Raw genomic sequence first — 17097 nt, forward strand, 5'->3', positions numbered from 1 at the left:
AGCTATGTTTACTTATAAAACAGACCGATGTTTATTTAAATCTGACTAAATAGTTTCAATTATTATTCAAATTAATACGCGTTTACTTCCGTTCTATTTCGTCGTCTGTTCCAAGATGGCGACTGTTGACGATGATGACTTATTGGAAGATGAACATTTGGAGTCATTACTTGAATTTCCAATCGAAGTGCAAGAAGCTATCGATCAGGTAGCACACAGCTGATCTTATACACTAATGGATATATTTTATATGTCTGTTTAATGGGCTGATACTCTGTAATCACCTATTGTATACCATTTGAGTACCTCCCACTTCTGTTTAACATGGAGGGGTAATTTTCACAAGCGCTGTGTGGCAGTCGGCATCATCAAATCCGATAAAATAAGGCCGACCAGTGGCCTCTTTCATTAGAAAGCATTATACAAAACTTCAAAGAATAGATAAAGCAAAGCACGTAGCTCATATATAAACAAAATATAAAACAAAAAGGGCAGTGCACATCTCAGCACATAGAATCAGAGGACAAGTGATTGGGCAACCCCTACCTACCAAGTCCTCAGATAATGAGCAATATTAAAAGCCCAATACAAACATAAAGCTGATAAAAACATACCATAATGCATCTGTCTGAAATCTCTTTGAAATGATTGAAATAGACATGGTATTATTCTGCACAGTGAAAATGTGTTAAAATGATCTAAACAATACATTGGATGTATAATAATGTACAGTAAAGTCACATGAAAGCTTGTAGGCTATTCTGAATTTAATTCTTTTGTGTGTATATGGCGTCATTTTACATTGACATAGGTTTTCACCGTTCTACAACTCAGATTTAACTTTTGACTATTTGACAGATGCTACCTAGTGATGACCCTCTGGACAAGACAGATTTCAACCCCATAGATTACATCAATACTCTGTTCCCTACAGAACAATCTTTAGCAAACATTGATGATGTTGTTGGGAAAATTAGACACAAGATCAGGTATGTGTTTGGAATGCACATTGTTGTTGTCAATATTCCTGTAATAACTACATGTACTACAGTTTAAAAGAACATATGTTGTAAGACACTGTCTGTCACAGCCATTATTAACCATGCTCAGTGTGGCATATTTTCATCATCTATTACATTTTATAATTGATTTCTCTTTGATTTTGATAAAAACAAAAATGTGAAAAAAAATGAATGACATTGACCATTTTTGTGTGTTTAATGGAATCTAAATTTAATGGGGAAATATATGATAAAAAACATTCTCAATGTAGCATCAGTTTTCATTATCTGTAACATTTTATAATTCATTTCTCTTTGACTTTGACAAATCAAAATTATAAAAGGCTCAGAAAAAAATGAATAATAATGACAAATTTTGTTTGTTTGAATGGAATCTAAATTCAATGGGGGAAGGTATGGGAAACATATTGGTTGTGCAAGGCCAGGTAGTTTTGGTGTTAAATGTAGTTTTCCATTGTGATTACAGGAGACTAGATGATGATATACGGACAGTTGTTAGAGGTCAGACCAACGTTGGGGAGGATGGTAAACTGGCCCTAGAGGAAGCACAGAAGGCCATACAGGAACTCTTCGCCAAAATCATCGATATAAAAGACAAGGCAGAGAAGTCGGAGGAAATGGTAAATAACCAGTAAGAAATGTGAAACTATCATGATGTTGTAAAATTCTTTTTTAAATTCAAAAAATTATATAAGTAGTTGGTTTTAGTAACTGGAAAATGTGCTTGTCTTTGTTAACTCCAAGGTTAAAAAAAAAAAAATCTGAATAGAAAATTATATAGATGAACTTTTATACTTGATCTGTTTCTGTTATATTTAGGTCAAAGAAATCACCAGAGATATAAAGCAGTTAGACCATGCGAAGAAAAACTTGACAGGATCCATAACAACTCTGAACCATTTACACATGTTGGTGGGAGGTGTTGATTCACTCACGTATGTACAGCAACAAGGATAAATCATTAGTCTAAGGCTTATTCCAAAATTCATTCAAATAAATTTTTCTAAAATCTGTAAAATAGCTAACTGATTGTTTATGAATAATTGTCCATATCTGAATGCTGTCTTGAGATTAACACCCTCATGTAAGATGTGCATTTTTTTCCTAAATCACAAAAAGGTGTTACCCAAAACATGGATTGGTCCCTGAATTAATTTCTTTAGAAATTCTGTTCCAAGTATTTTATACTGGTAATGGAACTTCTAAAGGTATTTTTCTATTGGTGCATTGTATAGTGTTTTTGTTTTGCTTTGCTTAATATCTCTAACTGGATTCGCTACAGGTCTCTAACAAGAAGAAGACAGTATGGAGAAGTGGCAAACCTGTTACAGGGTGTGCTCAATGTTCTTGACCACTTCCAGAAGTATATGAGCATTCCACAGATCAAACAACTGGCTGACAGGTACATTAACATTACAAAGATGGTGGCAATTTTTTTTAACTATTTTGACCTTGTCAAGTAAAATGTTCAATTATAGCTAAAAATAAATTTTGTATGACCTTTAAATATCTATTTATGCCTACCGTATTCGACAAAATTAATGCACCTAATCTAAGAAGGACGCAATGAAAATATTTTAGAAATGAAAGTTTAAAAATGTTAAATTTCATAATTTTTCTATTCTGAAGTTTATAATTTCTTGAAATCATTTGGTTAGTACCGGTAATGAGAACTAGAAAACTTCTGCCACAAAAATAGAAAACAAAATGAAATAATACACCTGCTCCAATATGGATGCCATCAAGCTTGAAGAGATTTAAGTATAAAAGTTTTAAAAAAATATAAAATTTCATAATTTTTCTTTTCCAAAGTTTATTATTTCTCTAAATCATTGGGTTAGTTATGAGAACTAGACAACTTCTTCCATGGAAATAGAAAAAAAAATCTAATTAACCTGTGCCTGGCATCCCAATTATGCAGTATATATTTTTGAACATTCTATTTTGTAATTTTTATTTGAGAATATTGTGTAGTGCTGTATCAGCCATACCCATATCGGTATCACCTTAGCTTTTGTGAGACTGTTAAACCTCAAACAAACAAAAGCTGCATCACAGAATGACCTCTGACTTATATGGTCTTATTTCATTGTTATGTACAGAGTGAAACAGATCCAATCAGAGCTGGGGACACAAATACAGGCTGATTTTGAGGAGGCATTCCAGGGGGCTGGGGCTAAGGTAAGGCCAAGCAAAATTATATATATACACATATATCTTTGTGATGTTCTTTGAAAAAAAGGTAGATAGGATAGTCTGATATAGAACTATTTTCTATATTTGTTTTCAAAATTAAAGCTCTTAATACTACATATTAAGCAACTTATTAATTTTATTGCAAAATTTGGTGTCAGACCCATTCATACAAATTTGTGTTTATAAAATGTTTGAAGAAATAGGTCCTCCTGGTCTTTGTTATTGTACAATTTGTATTGTGATTTTGAAATCTTTTTTATTTTTTGTTTCTCTGATATAATATTTCTCTTTACAGTATGGTCCTGGGAACCAGCGTCAGTTAAAGGAGGCATGTTTTGTGGTCAGTGTTTTGGACAGTAAGGTGAAGAAGGATCTCCTAAGCTGGTTTGTCAAACTGCAGTTGTCTGAATACCTGGTATTGTTTGGGGAGAACCAAGATGTGAGTTATGAAGAAAGTTATTGTAATTATAACCTCATTCCAATAATTTGTTTTTAATTTGCTGTTTATATGTAGTTTAGCCTGTTTTGTTTATCACTTTCGAATTATTTAAGATCTGTTGGACTAGACTTATTCCTTTATAAATTAGGTACAGACCTTATCATCTTTACTTCTTTTCTTGTGAAAATTCAATGTCTGACATGTACAGGTCCACCAGGCTTTACCCTCAGACAGTTGGGGAGTGATTTGAAATATTTTCATATTCAGCCTAACAGAAAATGTCCTGGATCTAACAGAACAGTGCTGGTGTCAAAAAACACCTGTTACTTGTTTCATGAAAATCTGCTTTGCTTGCTAATTAATTACTTTAATAATAATAATTAGATAGGTATAAATAACATTTATACATGATGTAACGAAAAATAATAACTTGGAAAATTTTGGCCAGTCAAACTATCGCCTTCGCCAATAAAATTCATATCGCCCAGTTTTGATTTCTCCCTATGCATTTAATTACAACATGTATGTATATTAAGTTGCTAACTTATACTTACAGTCACTGATATGATAAATTCACATTACAGAGGGCAAAAAAGGCCAAAATAACACTGCTGTAAAAATACACATTAATGTACCACATCTTTGTTGTAGGTGGCTTGGCTGGACAAGATTGATAGACGCTATACATGGATCAAAAGAACTCTCGTAGACTTTGAGGAGAAGTTTGGCCATTTGTTTCCACCTGACTGGGAGGTCAGCGAAAGGATATGTGCAGAGTTCTGTGATATAACCAGGTAGTTGGACATTTTAAATACATTTTTGCTGAAAAAAAATCCCTACCATTTAATGTTACTTTCTTGCCTTTATCTGTCGTCACCCAATTGAATGTTGTTTAAGGAGGAAACTAGATTTTGAAACTACAAAAAAAAAATGCCAATATAGCATAACCCATGTCAATCCCATCCTGTAAAGTTCTGTAGATTTGGAGTCATCGCTCTAGCAAATTCATTTTTTAACAAATTTTCATCAATATTATCAAAAAAAACAGACAAGAAAAAAAACATTTGAATGAGTTCTCATTTCAAGGTTCCAATGTCAAGGCCAAAGTGTCCATAGAGATTTTTCAACCAATTCAGTGGCATTGTTTTAGCAGCTTCATTTCATAATGGATTTTGATCAAACTCTGTACAATGGTAAAGTGCTGTGTGAGAATGACTCAAATGAGTTTGCATTTCATGGCTATAACGTGGAGATAAAGGTCACTCTTACTATTTTTAGTATTTTGTCAAACAATAACACTAGTTTCCATTGGATTCATATATTACAGATATTTTGTAGTTTCTTTAATAATCTTTTTAATCCATTTGTCATTTTCTGCTCCCCAAAAAAAATATTCAGGAAGCATATAGTCATTGCTTTGTCTGTCTATTCATCCTTCCGACATGTTTGTTTTGGCCATAACTTCTCACTCACTGAAGATAGCTCTATGCAATTTAAGGGATATAATTATGTAGGATTGCAAGACAGTGTGTTGCGTACAACTATTGGGTTCCTTTGGGAAGGTCAAGGTCACACTTTATTCAAGTAATGGTGACCTTTTCGAGGAGCATATATATGCCATCAGTTTTACTGATTTTCTTGTTGATATTTGTTGACCTTGATTGCCAGATTAACAATTGAATTGTGGGCTTTTGTACACTCGATAGCTGCATTTAAATGGTTCATATGATAGAACCTATTACCTGTAAAAAGTCTCTTTGATATACTACAGGAAAAGACTTACAAAACCTGACTACTTTATTGTAAATGTTTTACATGAATGTTTGTTAGAACACCTACCTATAACTACATGTGTACCACAGGAGAGAACTCGGTAATATTATGGCTAAGAGACGGGCGGAGATTGATGTCAAACTGCTGCTGTTTGCCATACAGAGGACCACCAACTTTGAGGCCCTGATAGCTAAGAGATTCACAGGGGTAACACTACAGGAGGGTCAGCCTAAACCGGTGGTGAGACCCTCCTCTCCACCATCCATTCCCTTTGAGGAGTCCAGCAACCCATTCGAAGGGGCTTCAGACGGGGAGACAACTCCTAGTGAAGAAAGCAAGGTACTACATTAGTTATATGGGTTATGTTTCAACATTTGATTATTATGAACTGTTGTAAATCTGGACTCATAAAGCTTATTATCCTTAAACACATACATGTAGAAATCCATATTCCAGACTACACCGCTGCATGTCCTTAAACCTTCCTGATATGAATTTCTAAATTATAGTTTGCATACTAATTTTGACACATGTGTTAGGTAACGCAGGTGTCTAGGGGATCAAGCATACTATGAAGTTTGCTTAATGTAGAATTGCACTTTCGAAAGTAGAAGTTTCAAATCCACATATTATTTGTATAGGATGTACTGTGGTTGAAATGATACTGTTCTGTGCGGAACACTTGTTGATATGTCAGATCATCATTATTAAAGAGTAAGTCTGAAAGAGAGGACTGTTTCTGATTTTTCTGTAGGTGGACCAGAAGCCCCAAATCCTGTCGCCCTTCAGCGGTATCATTTCAAGGTGTTTTGAGGCACACCTTAGTATCTACATTGAATCTCAAGACAGGTAAGGCTAATTATTCATGAGATGTTATTTTGGGTTTATAGTGTTCACTGTAACTTGCAAAAACAGCTTCAGTTTTATGTAAAGGAGAAAAAAAATTGCCAAATTATTACTTTCAAAATAACATCCACCTTTATGAATCTCTTAGACCTACAGTCCTTTGATTCTCTGTTTTGCTGACAAATCATCGTGTTCATTTTAAAAGCTATTTATGTTTAAATTTATAATCTTCCTGATATTGTACAGAAATTTAGCCGAGTTGATCAACCGGTTCCTGGAGGACCTGCGCCAGCATGGCACCCCACGTATGGAGTCAGAGGAAAGCAGTAATGTTTTACCCAGCTGTGCAGACCTTTTTGTGTTCTACAAGAAATGTATGGTTCAGTGCTCACAACTAAGTACTGGTCAGCCAATGCTTGACCTCACTCGGACATTCCAGAAATACCTCCGGGAGTATGCCCATAGAGTGCTACTCACCAACCTTCCAAAGTAAGTCCATAATAATTTAGTTATAGATCCCGGAAAAGAAGGGATTTGTATATATTTATATTCCACTGTGAAAATCTCCAGAGAACAAATATTAATACAACTATTGATTTTTATTTCTTTGTGAAAAGATTGCTAAATATATGGAAGTACCGGTAAGTGGAGTTTTTGCCTAAAAGCTTGAAAATTCTTTTTCAAACTTTTACTGTGAAAATCTTTGATCTTGCTACCCTAATAAGATTTAATATTTATGTAATCATTCTGCTTGCCATCATATACATATAAGACTATCTATATAAATGTAGATCTTGTAACGGTAACTATGGTTACAGGACCTGATGTATCTGTTAGTATCTAAGTGTGCATGTAGAGGTAAAACAAAATCAATAATACTGCTAAGTCACATTTTTGATGTCGTCATAGGTAATCGTATTATGTTTGTCATGGCATGTACTACGAATAATTGTCAAATGCCCACAGGCCACTGGTATGAAGGTACCATAATGTTTTACAGTACAGTACCCATCATTAACTTTGTTTCTTATTTCTCTTGTAACAGAATGGCGAGTCAGAACACAGGCATCAGTTCTGCATCAGGTTTAATACAGAGTATCCTCAAAGAGGGCGAGGTAACAAAGTTTACAGAGGAAGAGCAGTGTAGGGTGTGTAGCATTCTGTGTTCTGCCGAGTACTGCATGGAGACTTCACAACAGCTGGAGGAGAAGTTAAGAGAGAAGGTTAACAAGGAATTGTCCTTACAGATAGACCTTAACCCTGAACAGGATACCTTCCATAAGTAGGTGTAATGCAGGAGTGACCCACAGTTCTGTAGAAATTCATGGGCCCCTGTGGCGTCTCCGGTTCAACCGGTTTGTCTGTATTTAAATGTAACATTTTTGGGTATAAATCCAGGCGGACCTGCAAATGCTTATGCATGCCTTGGAAGGCTTTCCTGAAAGCAGCATCAGATTATTAGGTCTGACCTTATGTCATTAACCATCAACTCATGTTCAACTGTTTGGATCGTGATAAATGAATGTAGCCTTAATGTAGGTGAGAACCCTTAGTTATGTAGAAGATATTAGGAACCCTTTTTGTTCTGTTTAATGATAATATGCTTCAGCTGCAAATATATATTGTCTTAAAAGTTTCTAATTTTTGAGAGCTAATATGATTTCAAAGAGTAGGGAGATTTCAAACTAGTAACCTGATATGACCAGATTTCAACTTTTACATATTATTATAAAGTCATAATGCATGAATATTGAGTATTTACTGACATCAAAGATTTCTAGATGGGTGTTTCGGCTGGCTAGAATAAAACATGTTATGGTACCATTGTTGATGTAAATGTGTTACCTTTGTTGTAAAGTCTGCAAACAAAGCCTGTCCCTATATTATAAGCTGATGCTATTTTTTTATATATTTTTTGTTTACAGTGTAATTTCCAGCTGTATACAGGTATTAGTGCAAGATCTGGAGATTGCATGTGAGCCAGCTCTTGTAGCAATGAGCAAGGTAAGATACTTACACGTTGTACATACAGAGTGATCAAGGGTACATTAGATCTATTAGTGCAATCATCGTTTAGAGTTCCGACTCTTTCCTGCAGCAAATGTACCTCAGACAGAAAACATGTATGTCTATTGTTAGCACTACTACGCTTACTTAGCTAACCACAGATAGGACAAAAGGTGCTCAATTAAAGTAAGAATACTGCTAGAATAAGTATGTTCAATGTCACGTCATGTAACAGGGTCGGGGATGTGATGTTAGTGTTAACGATTTCTCTTTAAATATCTCGAGGAGTGAAATGTAACTAGAGTCTCTACCTTAAATAGCTAACATTCCTGAAAAGAAGAAAAACAGAGCTGCGAGTTAATAAGGATGTTAGAAGGGCTTTGTAAAGGCTGTAGCAGTTTTGATGTGAAGTCACCAAGCTTAACTAGTATCCCTTCTTTGCCTATCAGCCACTAGTATAGTGTATCACTCTTAATATTTTCTGTAAACAGACGGGAATATATACAGAATATCATGATTTACATCAGAGGTCACTTTCATAAAGAAATGAGCAAACAAATCAAGATGGCATCGATAGATTGCAAAATTACAAAAGATGACATTTTTAATGACATTGCCATAACTTTTAACTTGAAAATCTAGTCATGTCAGCATTATTGACTTAATCTGGTCACGATCAGAATGTGTAACAGCATTTCTGGCTTCCTAAACAGTGAGCAATATCCAATGTTGAAGAATCGGCCTATTGTATTAATATTTGGTGGTATTATAAGGTTTGTGCATTAACAATACGAGAACCAAAAATATCTCTTTCCCAATCAAAGTAACAAGTATTATGACAGCAGTTGTTTGTTACCTGTTGCTGCATTGGAATATCCAAAACATGACATGGGATAGTCATTTCTGAAATTTTTACTTCAGATCTGGTCATACTGCTGAATGTCTGGTGAAAACAATGACCAGATCAGGTTATAATTTTCTCCTGGTCATGAGCTGAAGTACCTGGAGTGTCCAGACTTGTTCCGGTCAGTTGACAGGTACATGTACTAGATAACTAATATGTGATATTTGATTATCTATCAGATGTCGTGGTCCACGATAGAGGCGGTGGGCGACCAGAGTGGATATGTGACTGCCCTCACCTCCCACCTCAAACACAACCTGCCAATCATCAGGGACAACCTGGCCGCCTCCCGCAAATACTTCACACAATTCTGTCTGAAATTTGCCAAGTAAGTGTCTGTTAGATCCAGTGATATTTTGTCTCAAAAATGTTGTTTCAATGTTACAAAGCTGATGACTTTTATCAGATACACAGTTATGTTGTATTTCTGATTACATATTATTATTTTAAAGTTTGCTTTTATTAGGATTTTCAAATAGTTTTTGAACTTTATATTTTACAGAATATAACGAGAATGTGATTATAGAGAAAATAAATCCTTTGCAAACGCAAATGTTGTACATAAAGTTTACAACATTTGAGCTACAAACGAGATGTTATTTTCTGTAGTGTGGTAACTTCAACCATGTGCAATGTATTCATGGGTTCATGGTGAGTGTGAGCGAACACTTTAGAGAAATGTTGATGACCGGTATCCGGATTTTGATTCCTGCAATACACAAATATGGGATTCAAAGAAATTGTGTTTATGCTATGAATCCAATGAACCTCCAAGACTACTGTGTTACAGGGTATTATTGTGTAACCCTTACAGAGTGTTACAGGGTATTATTGTGTAACCCTTACAGAGTGTTACAGGGTATTATTGTGTAACCCTTACAGAGTGTTACAGGGTATTATTGTGTAACCCTTACAGAGTGTTACAGGGTATTATTGTGTAACCCTTACAGAGTGTTACAGGGTATTATTGTGTAACCCTTACAGAGTGTTACAGGGTATTATTGTGTAACCCTTACAGAGTGTTACAGGGTATTATTGTGTAACCCTTACAGAGTGTTACAGGGTATTATTGTGTAACCCTTACAGAGTGTTACAGGGTATTATTGTGTAACCCTTACAGAGTGTTACAGGGTATTATTGTGTAACCCTTACAGAGTGTTACAGGGTATTATTGTGTAACTCTTACAGAATGTATTTGACTTTAACATATTTTTATTTTTCAGTACTTTTATTCCTAAATTCATCAACCATCTTTTCAAATGCAAAAATATCAGTACAGTAGCAGCAGAACAGGTAAGATACTGTATGATTCAATTGTGTACATTTTTTAGGGCCTATTCGTTTATGCAGAACAACCAGTTTGTCTGTTTATTTCGGGTATAAACCCTGGCGGACCTGCAAATGTTTATGCAGGCCTTGCAAGGCTTTGTCAACGATAGCCTGAAAGCCGCATCAAATTACTAGGTCTGACTTTATTTCATAAACGAACAACTCTGGTCCCACCGCTTTGATTCTGATAAACGAAAGTGGTCTAGGTAAATCATAGTTAACCTAATTGGATGAGTCAAGTACTACATAAACAAAAACTCAACCAGATGTCCCTCATATCTTATACAAATTATTCATTCAAGTTCTCCTCAAATGTAAACAGATACAATAATGCAGTCCCATGTTTAATAAATCTTCTTTTTTTCCTTAATATAAAAAATCTAATAAGTACTTTTTATTTTATTTTTTTATTTTTTTTTGGAAACAATAAATTCAGTTTACCTACGGTAAGCAGGTTTTCCCATATAACTGTCACTCTTAAAAACGATATTTTTATCAACAAAATATTTCAAGCCTATTTCCGTCAACTTGGTGAAGTCATTGTCTGTCCATGTTTGATTAACACTTTAATTTGAGTTGTAAACACTGTACCAGTTAATATTACTGTCATACCTGGAAATTGTCATGCCGTAATTTTTATTTTGTGAATTCTACAATTATGCACAGGTGAATACATGAATACCTGAACATATTAATCTTCAAGATGTATTCACTAGATAATTCATTATAATGTAGTTAGGACATATCACCTTTGTTTTATTACTGTAACTATTCATCTGGAAATAACTTGAAAATATCACATTGATTGCCCAATACAACAGTTTTTGATAGATTTCAGCAGAATCCCCTTCATGAATATTTATACATTCTGTATAATAGGAAAGACAAAAAGTTATCATTTGCATACACAAAAACTTCACTTTCATTACATATAAACTAGAACTTGTATATTTATACTTTATTAAACGTCGTTGATGTTGACAGTTGTTACTGGATACTCACTCCCTGAAGACAGTGTTACTAGATCTCCCCTCCCTAGGATCCCAGATCATCAGGAAGGCTCCAGCCAGGTCAGTATACAATGGTACCAGAACACTGCTCACATTCAGACTGTTGTCTTGTTAAATTCATAGAGCTCAACAGAACAGATAGTAGAGGCACCACAGTGTTACTCATATCTGTCCTGTCAGTCTCTCCCATTTCTCGTTTGAGGTCGTAACTATTGATTGAATCAAATGTCTTTCAAATATGGATGTATTGTGATTGAACTCTCATCATACCACACCCTGAGGTCAGATGTAGAGGTCAAAGGTGACATCTTGCAATTTTTGTGACAGTCTGTACCACAATGTCAAGGTCACAGTAATGGGGTTAAGGGTCAAATTATTGTATTGCTGGCCATAACTATAAATGGCTTCAAGCTAGAAGTAACCTTTGTATTCACCGTCTGCTGGATAACCGAAATACGCGGTAGTGAAGCAGACGTAAAACCTATCAATCAATCAATCAAGTAACCTTTTTTTGTGTATCTGCAATTCCTTTGTTTTGAATTTTCAGTTTCACAAAGATAGTGGTGAAAGGAATGACAAAGGCTGAGATGATGCTTAAGGTAGGATTTCTGTTGATATTCATGGCTGTACAATCTGTTTATAGTGGCTTCTGAAGCATCTCCTTTAATTGTGGTATCCTTCTCTTGTTTCAGTCTCTATATACAGATGTCTAGCATGCATCAAATTGTAAATTAACAGCTCTGAGTCTTATAAGCTGTTCTGGTAATGAAGGAAAAGATCTCTTTGGTTTGGATGGAAAACAATAATACATGAAACTCAATCCTCCAACCAAGAATCAATTCCCAATCATCAGTATGAAAGGCCAGGATCCAGGATCATGAAATGATCTTGAGTCCAAAATTGTCTTAAGTTCTGACTTTGCCAATCAAAAATAACGTCATGAAAAGTGACATCATACTTGATTGGCTAAAGCAAAATCCTGAGTCTAAGATTGTTTTGTGACCCCGAGGCCAGATATAGATACAGAAATTAAAAGTGAGTTAAAACAAAGAAGACAAGTGCAATCAAGTTGATTAATATATAATTTGAGTGTTTGTGAATAAATCAGTATTAACGTGAGGTTAATATTTCAGGTTGTGATGTCCCTCCATGATCCACCACAAGGATTCGTTGACAACTACATCAGACTACTTAGTGATTCAGATATCAATGAGTTTCAGAAAGTCTTGGAAATGAAGGTAAAGCTGTACCAGGGATATGTACTTACTATAATTCTGTCTTCACTTTGGCAACAATTTTTAAATTCCATGTATCATTTAGTAGTACATTTATTTAAAACATGCAAGAATTTATCGCTTTCTAACAAATTGCAAAAAGGTGCTAAAATGTAATTACTTGTGCTGCTACAAGATGTATTTTGAAGTATTACTAAATGAAGCAATAATGGATAATAATGGTTTCTCGGCCTTTGAACTACTATGAAAGCATCCACTATATTAAATTATCAAAACCGTTTTTAATTTGTTTTTCTCTCTCTAGGATCTACTAAATTCATTGTACAATAATTCAACTTGAACTCAATATAATGGATAATCTAAGAAAAATTTACAAGAGTAGACAGTACCAGCCATTGTTTTGGAAATCAGCTCAAATTTCAAATTAGATCATCAGTTCCTCTTAACTGATTATTAATCCATTGAAAAATGAATTGCAGACAATAAAAGGCACAGGGTTTGTCACCCGATTTCTCTTTGGCTAATCACTTACTAACATAAAGTTATGAATATTAAAGAGAGCCCATTATCCATGATGTAAACAGCACATGTTAAATTTGGTCATCATGACATAGTATACTTCAATCCTCCTGTAAAGTGCTAGGTAGACCAATATCTGTTGTGCTTGTTCTGTCATTTACTATTCAGAACCTGTTTGTTAAAAACCTGGGCCCCTTTCCAGTTCAAACAGTTGAAACGATTGAACATAGAAAGAAAACGACAGGCACAGATCTGAACCAAGGCTGACCTCAGGAATATTCGGCACATGTAGATTGAGGGGTCCAGACGTGCCCGACCGAAACTAAAATGCTGACTATTGCTAGTTTGCGTAATGTCAATCCACATGTAGTTTTTAAGTTACGTTATATAATTATATGAGATGCATGATTTTAAAGAAGGGCTCAATATTCTTGATACATTGTTATTTATTTTCGGAAATTGTGCATTTTTTTTGCTCTGCCTATGGTTCGGTCCAAGTGCCTTCATTCATTGTGGAATATTTCTGTGCCACCAGAACCGTTTCAACTGGGATACAAGAATGTAGCCCTATTAATTTTAAATAATGAGTTATTTTGTATTATCATTTTGGATCCCCACACATACAGCTTTAATTATAATTTTCTTTTGAAAAGATACAAGAATAAATATTTGAGAAAATTGTCCCTAAGCTTGAAAGGTTTTCAATTACTCGGATTCATGATCCACTTTATATGCTGGCTAAATACATTTTTGACCCAAAGCTGATAATGGAAATCTGTATTTGATTGGTCAGTCATTTGGTTAAGTAAACATTATTCAACAAAATGATTAATAGCATCTATGATATCATCTATAAAAAAATGAAATTAAAAAAAATTTCAAACAGTAATTTAAGATTGCATTATATTTTCACTTAACAGGGATTAAGAAGAGGCGACCAAAGTAATTTATTGGAGATCTATCGAGCCAGAATTCCTGTTTCCATGGCACTTGGGGGTCATTCAGAAATGTCGGTCACCTCTACACCAGAGCCGGAGTCTAGTCGTATTAAAAAGCTAGAGAAGCTCATCAAGAAAAGACTTTAACACAACGCTAGTGTTAAAACACATAATTTTGAAATTGTTGAGTCAAAGTGAGTCGGAGACAGCATCTTCAGATATTTTCAAAAGTGCTAGACCAAAACACACTCAGACCAGAAGAACGCTTTAATATGCTTTCAATGCCCATGGATACGTTCAGTAGGTAATGTGGTGAAAGTTAACTCATTCACCCCTGTAATTTCATCATGAACTTTTCAAGCATTTGAACTGGAAGAGTTCAAATGCGTCTTCAGGGGTGAATGAGTTAAACTATTTTGAACGCTGTAGCTATCATCGTCACGGATCATAGACATTTGTGAACTGATGTAATGTCAAAAGAGTGCAATAGGAGTTATATATTGGAGTTTATTGGTACATTGTACTGCTTGACCATGTAATGTAAATTGAAATAATATGGAGGTCTGCTTAGTGCTTTAACTATGTAGGGTAAACAATTTCAAGTTTACAGAGTTACAAATTATGTATTTAATGCTTCATCATGAATTGCGTCTTATATTATGGTAATAATTTTAGAGGTTTTCTCCAGGTTTGGACAATATCATGAACCCCACAAAACCTATACACTATAATTTGTAATTGGGAGATTTAAGTATACATATATAAAAAAAAAATGTATTATTATGTCTTCTGTGATAAAAGGGATAATGCATCCAGGTATTTTGTGATACATTGGGGTAAATATAAAAAGGTTAATTATCCCAAATTTCTACCTGTCAATTATGAACCCACAAGTAGACAAAAGTTGAAGTTCCCCAAAGTACTGGGGAGGATTTATGAATGAGGGACCAGATATGTATTTATGTCAGGACTATTTTAGAAATGAACATAAGGGGAAGGAATGGAGGAGGCCAGGGAGGCATACTCACCCCCACAACCACCAACAACTTCCTGTTATACATTACCTGCGAGATATACAAATATCGAAAATTTAAGTATTATAAGTATGTGAATCCCCCTGCCCCTCCCTCCAACCCCCATAAATTTATTATATCTGAAATAGTCGGCGTCATAAGCATGTTAAGATATTGAAATTAAATGTAACCTCATTGATTACAAAAGGTTGTGTGTGAAATTAAAGTTGAATGCGCATATATTCTCAAATAAAATATGGCAAAATGAGATTTTCACTCCCATTTTAGTTCAGTTGAAATGAAGGAAAATTCAGCTTGGGATGAAACGTGTATGCTGTAAAACTTCACTATATTGCCAAATTTTGTTTTTACCAAGGGGTTTTGGAGATTAATCAAGTGATATATAGGAATTGTTATAAGAAAATATGTTTGGGTTAATTGAGGCAGCAGTGAATTGAGGGACATTATATTGTGGCTTTACTGAATAGTTTCAGCAGTGCTGATATACTAGTAAAGATCTACATAGTGAATTTAACACCTAATGAATTTGGATAATTTGTTTTGGTGAAAATATTAGTGTGCAAGAATATGGTTCACTTTGCGCAAGCTTACATGTACAATGTATGTGTGGAGATAAGTTGACATCTATAGTTACCTTTTGATCTGTATATATATATATGCATCTGATAATGATAATAATAAAATGTATATAATTGACTGTAGTTAATAGTGTACATAGAAATACCAGGTATACTTTCCTGGTACCAATATTATCAGTGTTTGGGGCCTGTGATCCTTCCGTTTGTTAATTGTCATCTCCCAATCATGTCACCGATTCATCCGAGTTCTGAACACAACTTCCTTGCTATATGGAGGGAGCATATAGACAAACAAGTATTTTGTCTTTTAAGGTAGATCTGCAGTCAGTGTTTTTGCCAGAGATAAAAGTTGAGGGTAAAATCAAAATCAAGCATAAATCTTGTGTTTTAGCAAGCCTCTGTCATCTTTAGGGTCAAAATCCATTTTATATCCACTTATAGGGGTTAACAGAAACCCTATCCCTCAATGATTTATCATGATTTCTTTTAAATCATTAAATTAATTTCAAAAGAGTATAAAAAGTCAATAAAACACCTGACTACTCATATTCTATTTGAAGCCAGATGTCTTCAATATATAAACCCTCAGGTTTCAACAGAAGCTATTATGAAATATTTGCCTTACAACTGTGAATAAAATAAATTTCTTCGTCAAATTGGTGTAATAAGACATTTATATTTACTGGTAATATCTTTGTAATATTATTTAATCTAGATTGATGTCTTGTCTTCGTTGGAAAATTATTTAAATTTGTTGAAATATCTCGACAATAAATAAGATACTGTACCGTAAGTGACTATGCATCCTGAGCTGTACAAATTTGGTTATAAATCAGATGCTGTGAAAACAGCCATGTCGCTGACCTTGACATTATACAAGGTGGATCTACTTCAACTGTTTTTGTTTGTCATCAATAGATCAAGATATATGCAGTGCTGATCTGGCCAATTTACATTTGTATGCAGGACACAGATTTTTAAAGTACTTAATTATTTCATTACGAAATAGTATGTGGGTACACCATTTGTTAATTTATGATCTGTTGGAATTGTTATGTAAGAGATTTGATGATAAAGGTCCATGTTGTGTTATTTAAAAAGATGAAAGATATACAGTGAACAAAAATAAATAGGTATATGATGTATAAATTTGTTTTTGGTGTAATTTTTTCTCTGTGAATTGCTCTCGTCCTCCATTCTATTAATACTTTTTAGGATCTTTACTTCTGAACCATGGAACATCAAAACAATTAAATGAATTTATTGT

At 34.4% G+C, this 17097-nt stretch overlaps 1 protein-coding gene across 2 annotated transcripts; it reads left to right on the plus strand.

Annotated features, from left to right (window-relative positions):
* The first annotated feature begins 102 nt into the window (after positions 1 to 102).
* On the plus strand, positions 103 to 16975 carry LOC110461341 (vacuolar protein sorting-associated protein 53 homolog). Of its 2 annotated transcripts, XR_002464123.1 has the most exons (20): positions 103 to 208; positions 859 to 989; positions 1489 to 1642; positions 1842 to 1957; positions 2305 to 2424; positions 3125 to 3203; positions 3514 to 3657; positions 4309 to 4451; positions 5520 to 5769; positions 6185 to 6279; positions 6523 to 6765; positions 7322 to 7558; positions 8202 to 8280; positions 9367 to 9515; positions 10411 to 10480; positions 11501 to 11586; positions 12074 to 12125; positions 12660 to 12764; positions 14201 to 14530; positions 14616 to 16975. XR_002464123.1 is itself a non-coding variant. In XM_021514782.1 (19 exons), exons 1-19 carry the CDS (start codon positions 116 to 118, stop codon positions 14363 to 14365), a joined length of 2511 nt encoding a protein of 836 aa, XP_021370457.1. In that variant the 5' UTR covers positions 103 to 115; the 3' UTR covers positions 14366 to 16975. The 2 variants fall into 2 exon arrangements, 1 of the variants encoding a protein (XP_021370457.1); XM_021514782.1 differs by having other exon boundaries at positions 14201 to 16975.
* Positions 16976 to 17097: the final 122 nt, after the last annotated feature.

This window comes from Mizuhopecten yessoensis, unplaced genomic scaffold (genome assembly GCF_002113885.1).
Source record: "Mizuhopecten yessoensis strain PY_sf001 unplaced genomic scaffold, ASM211388v2 scaffold10603, whole genome shotgun sequence".
Lineage (NCBI taxonomy): Eukaryota > Metazoa > Mollusca > Bivalvia > Pectinida > Pectinidae > Mizuhopecten > Mizuhopecten yessoensis.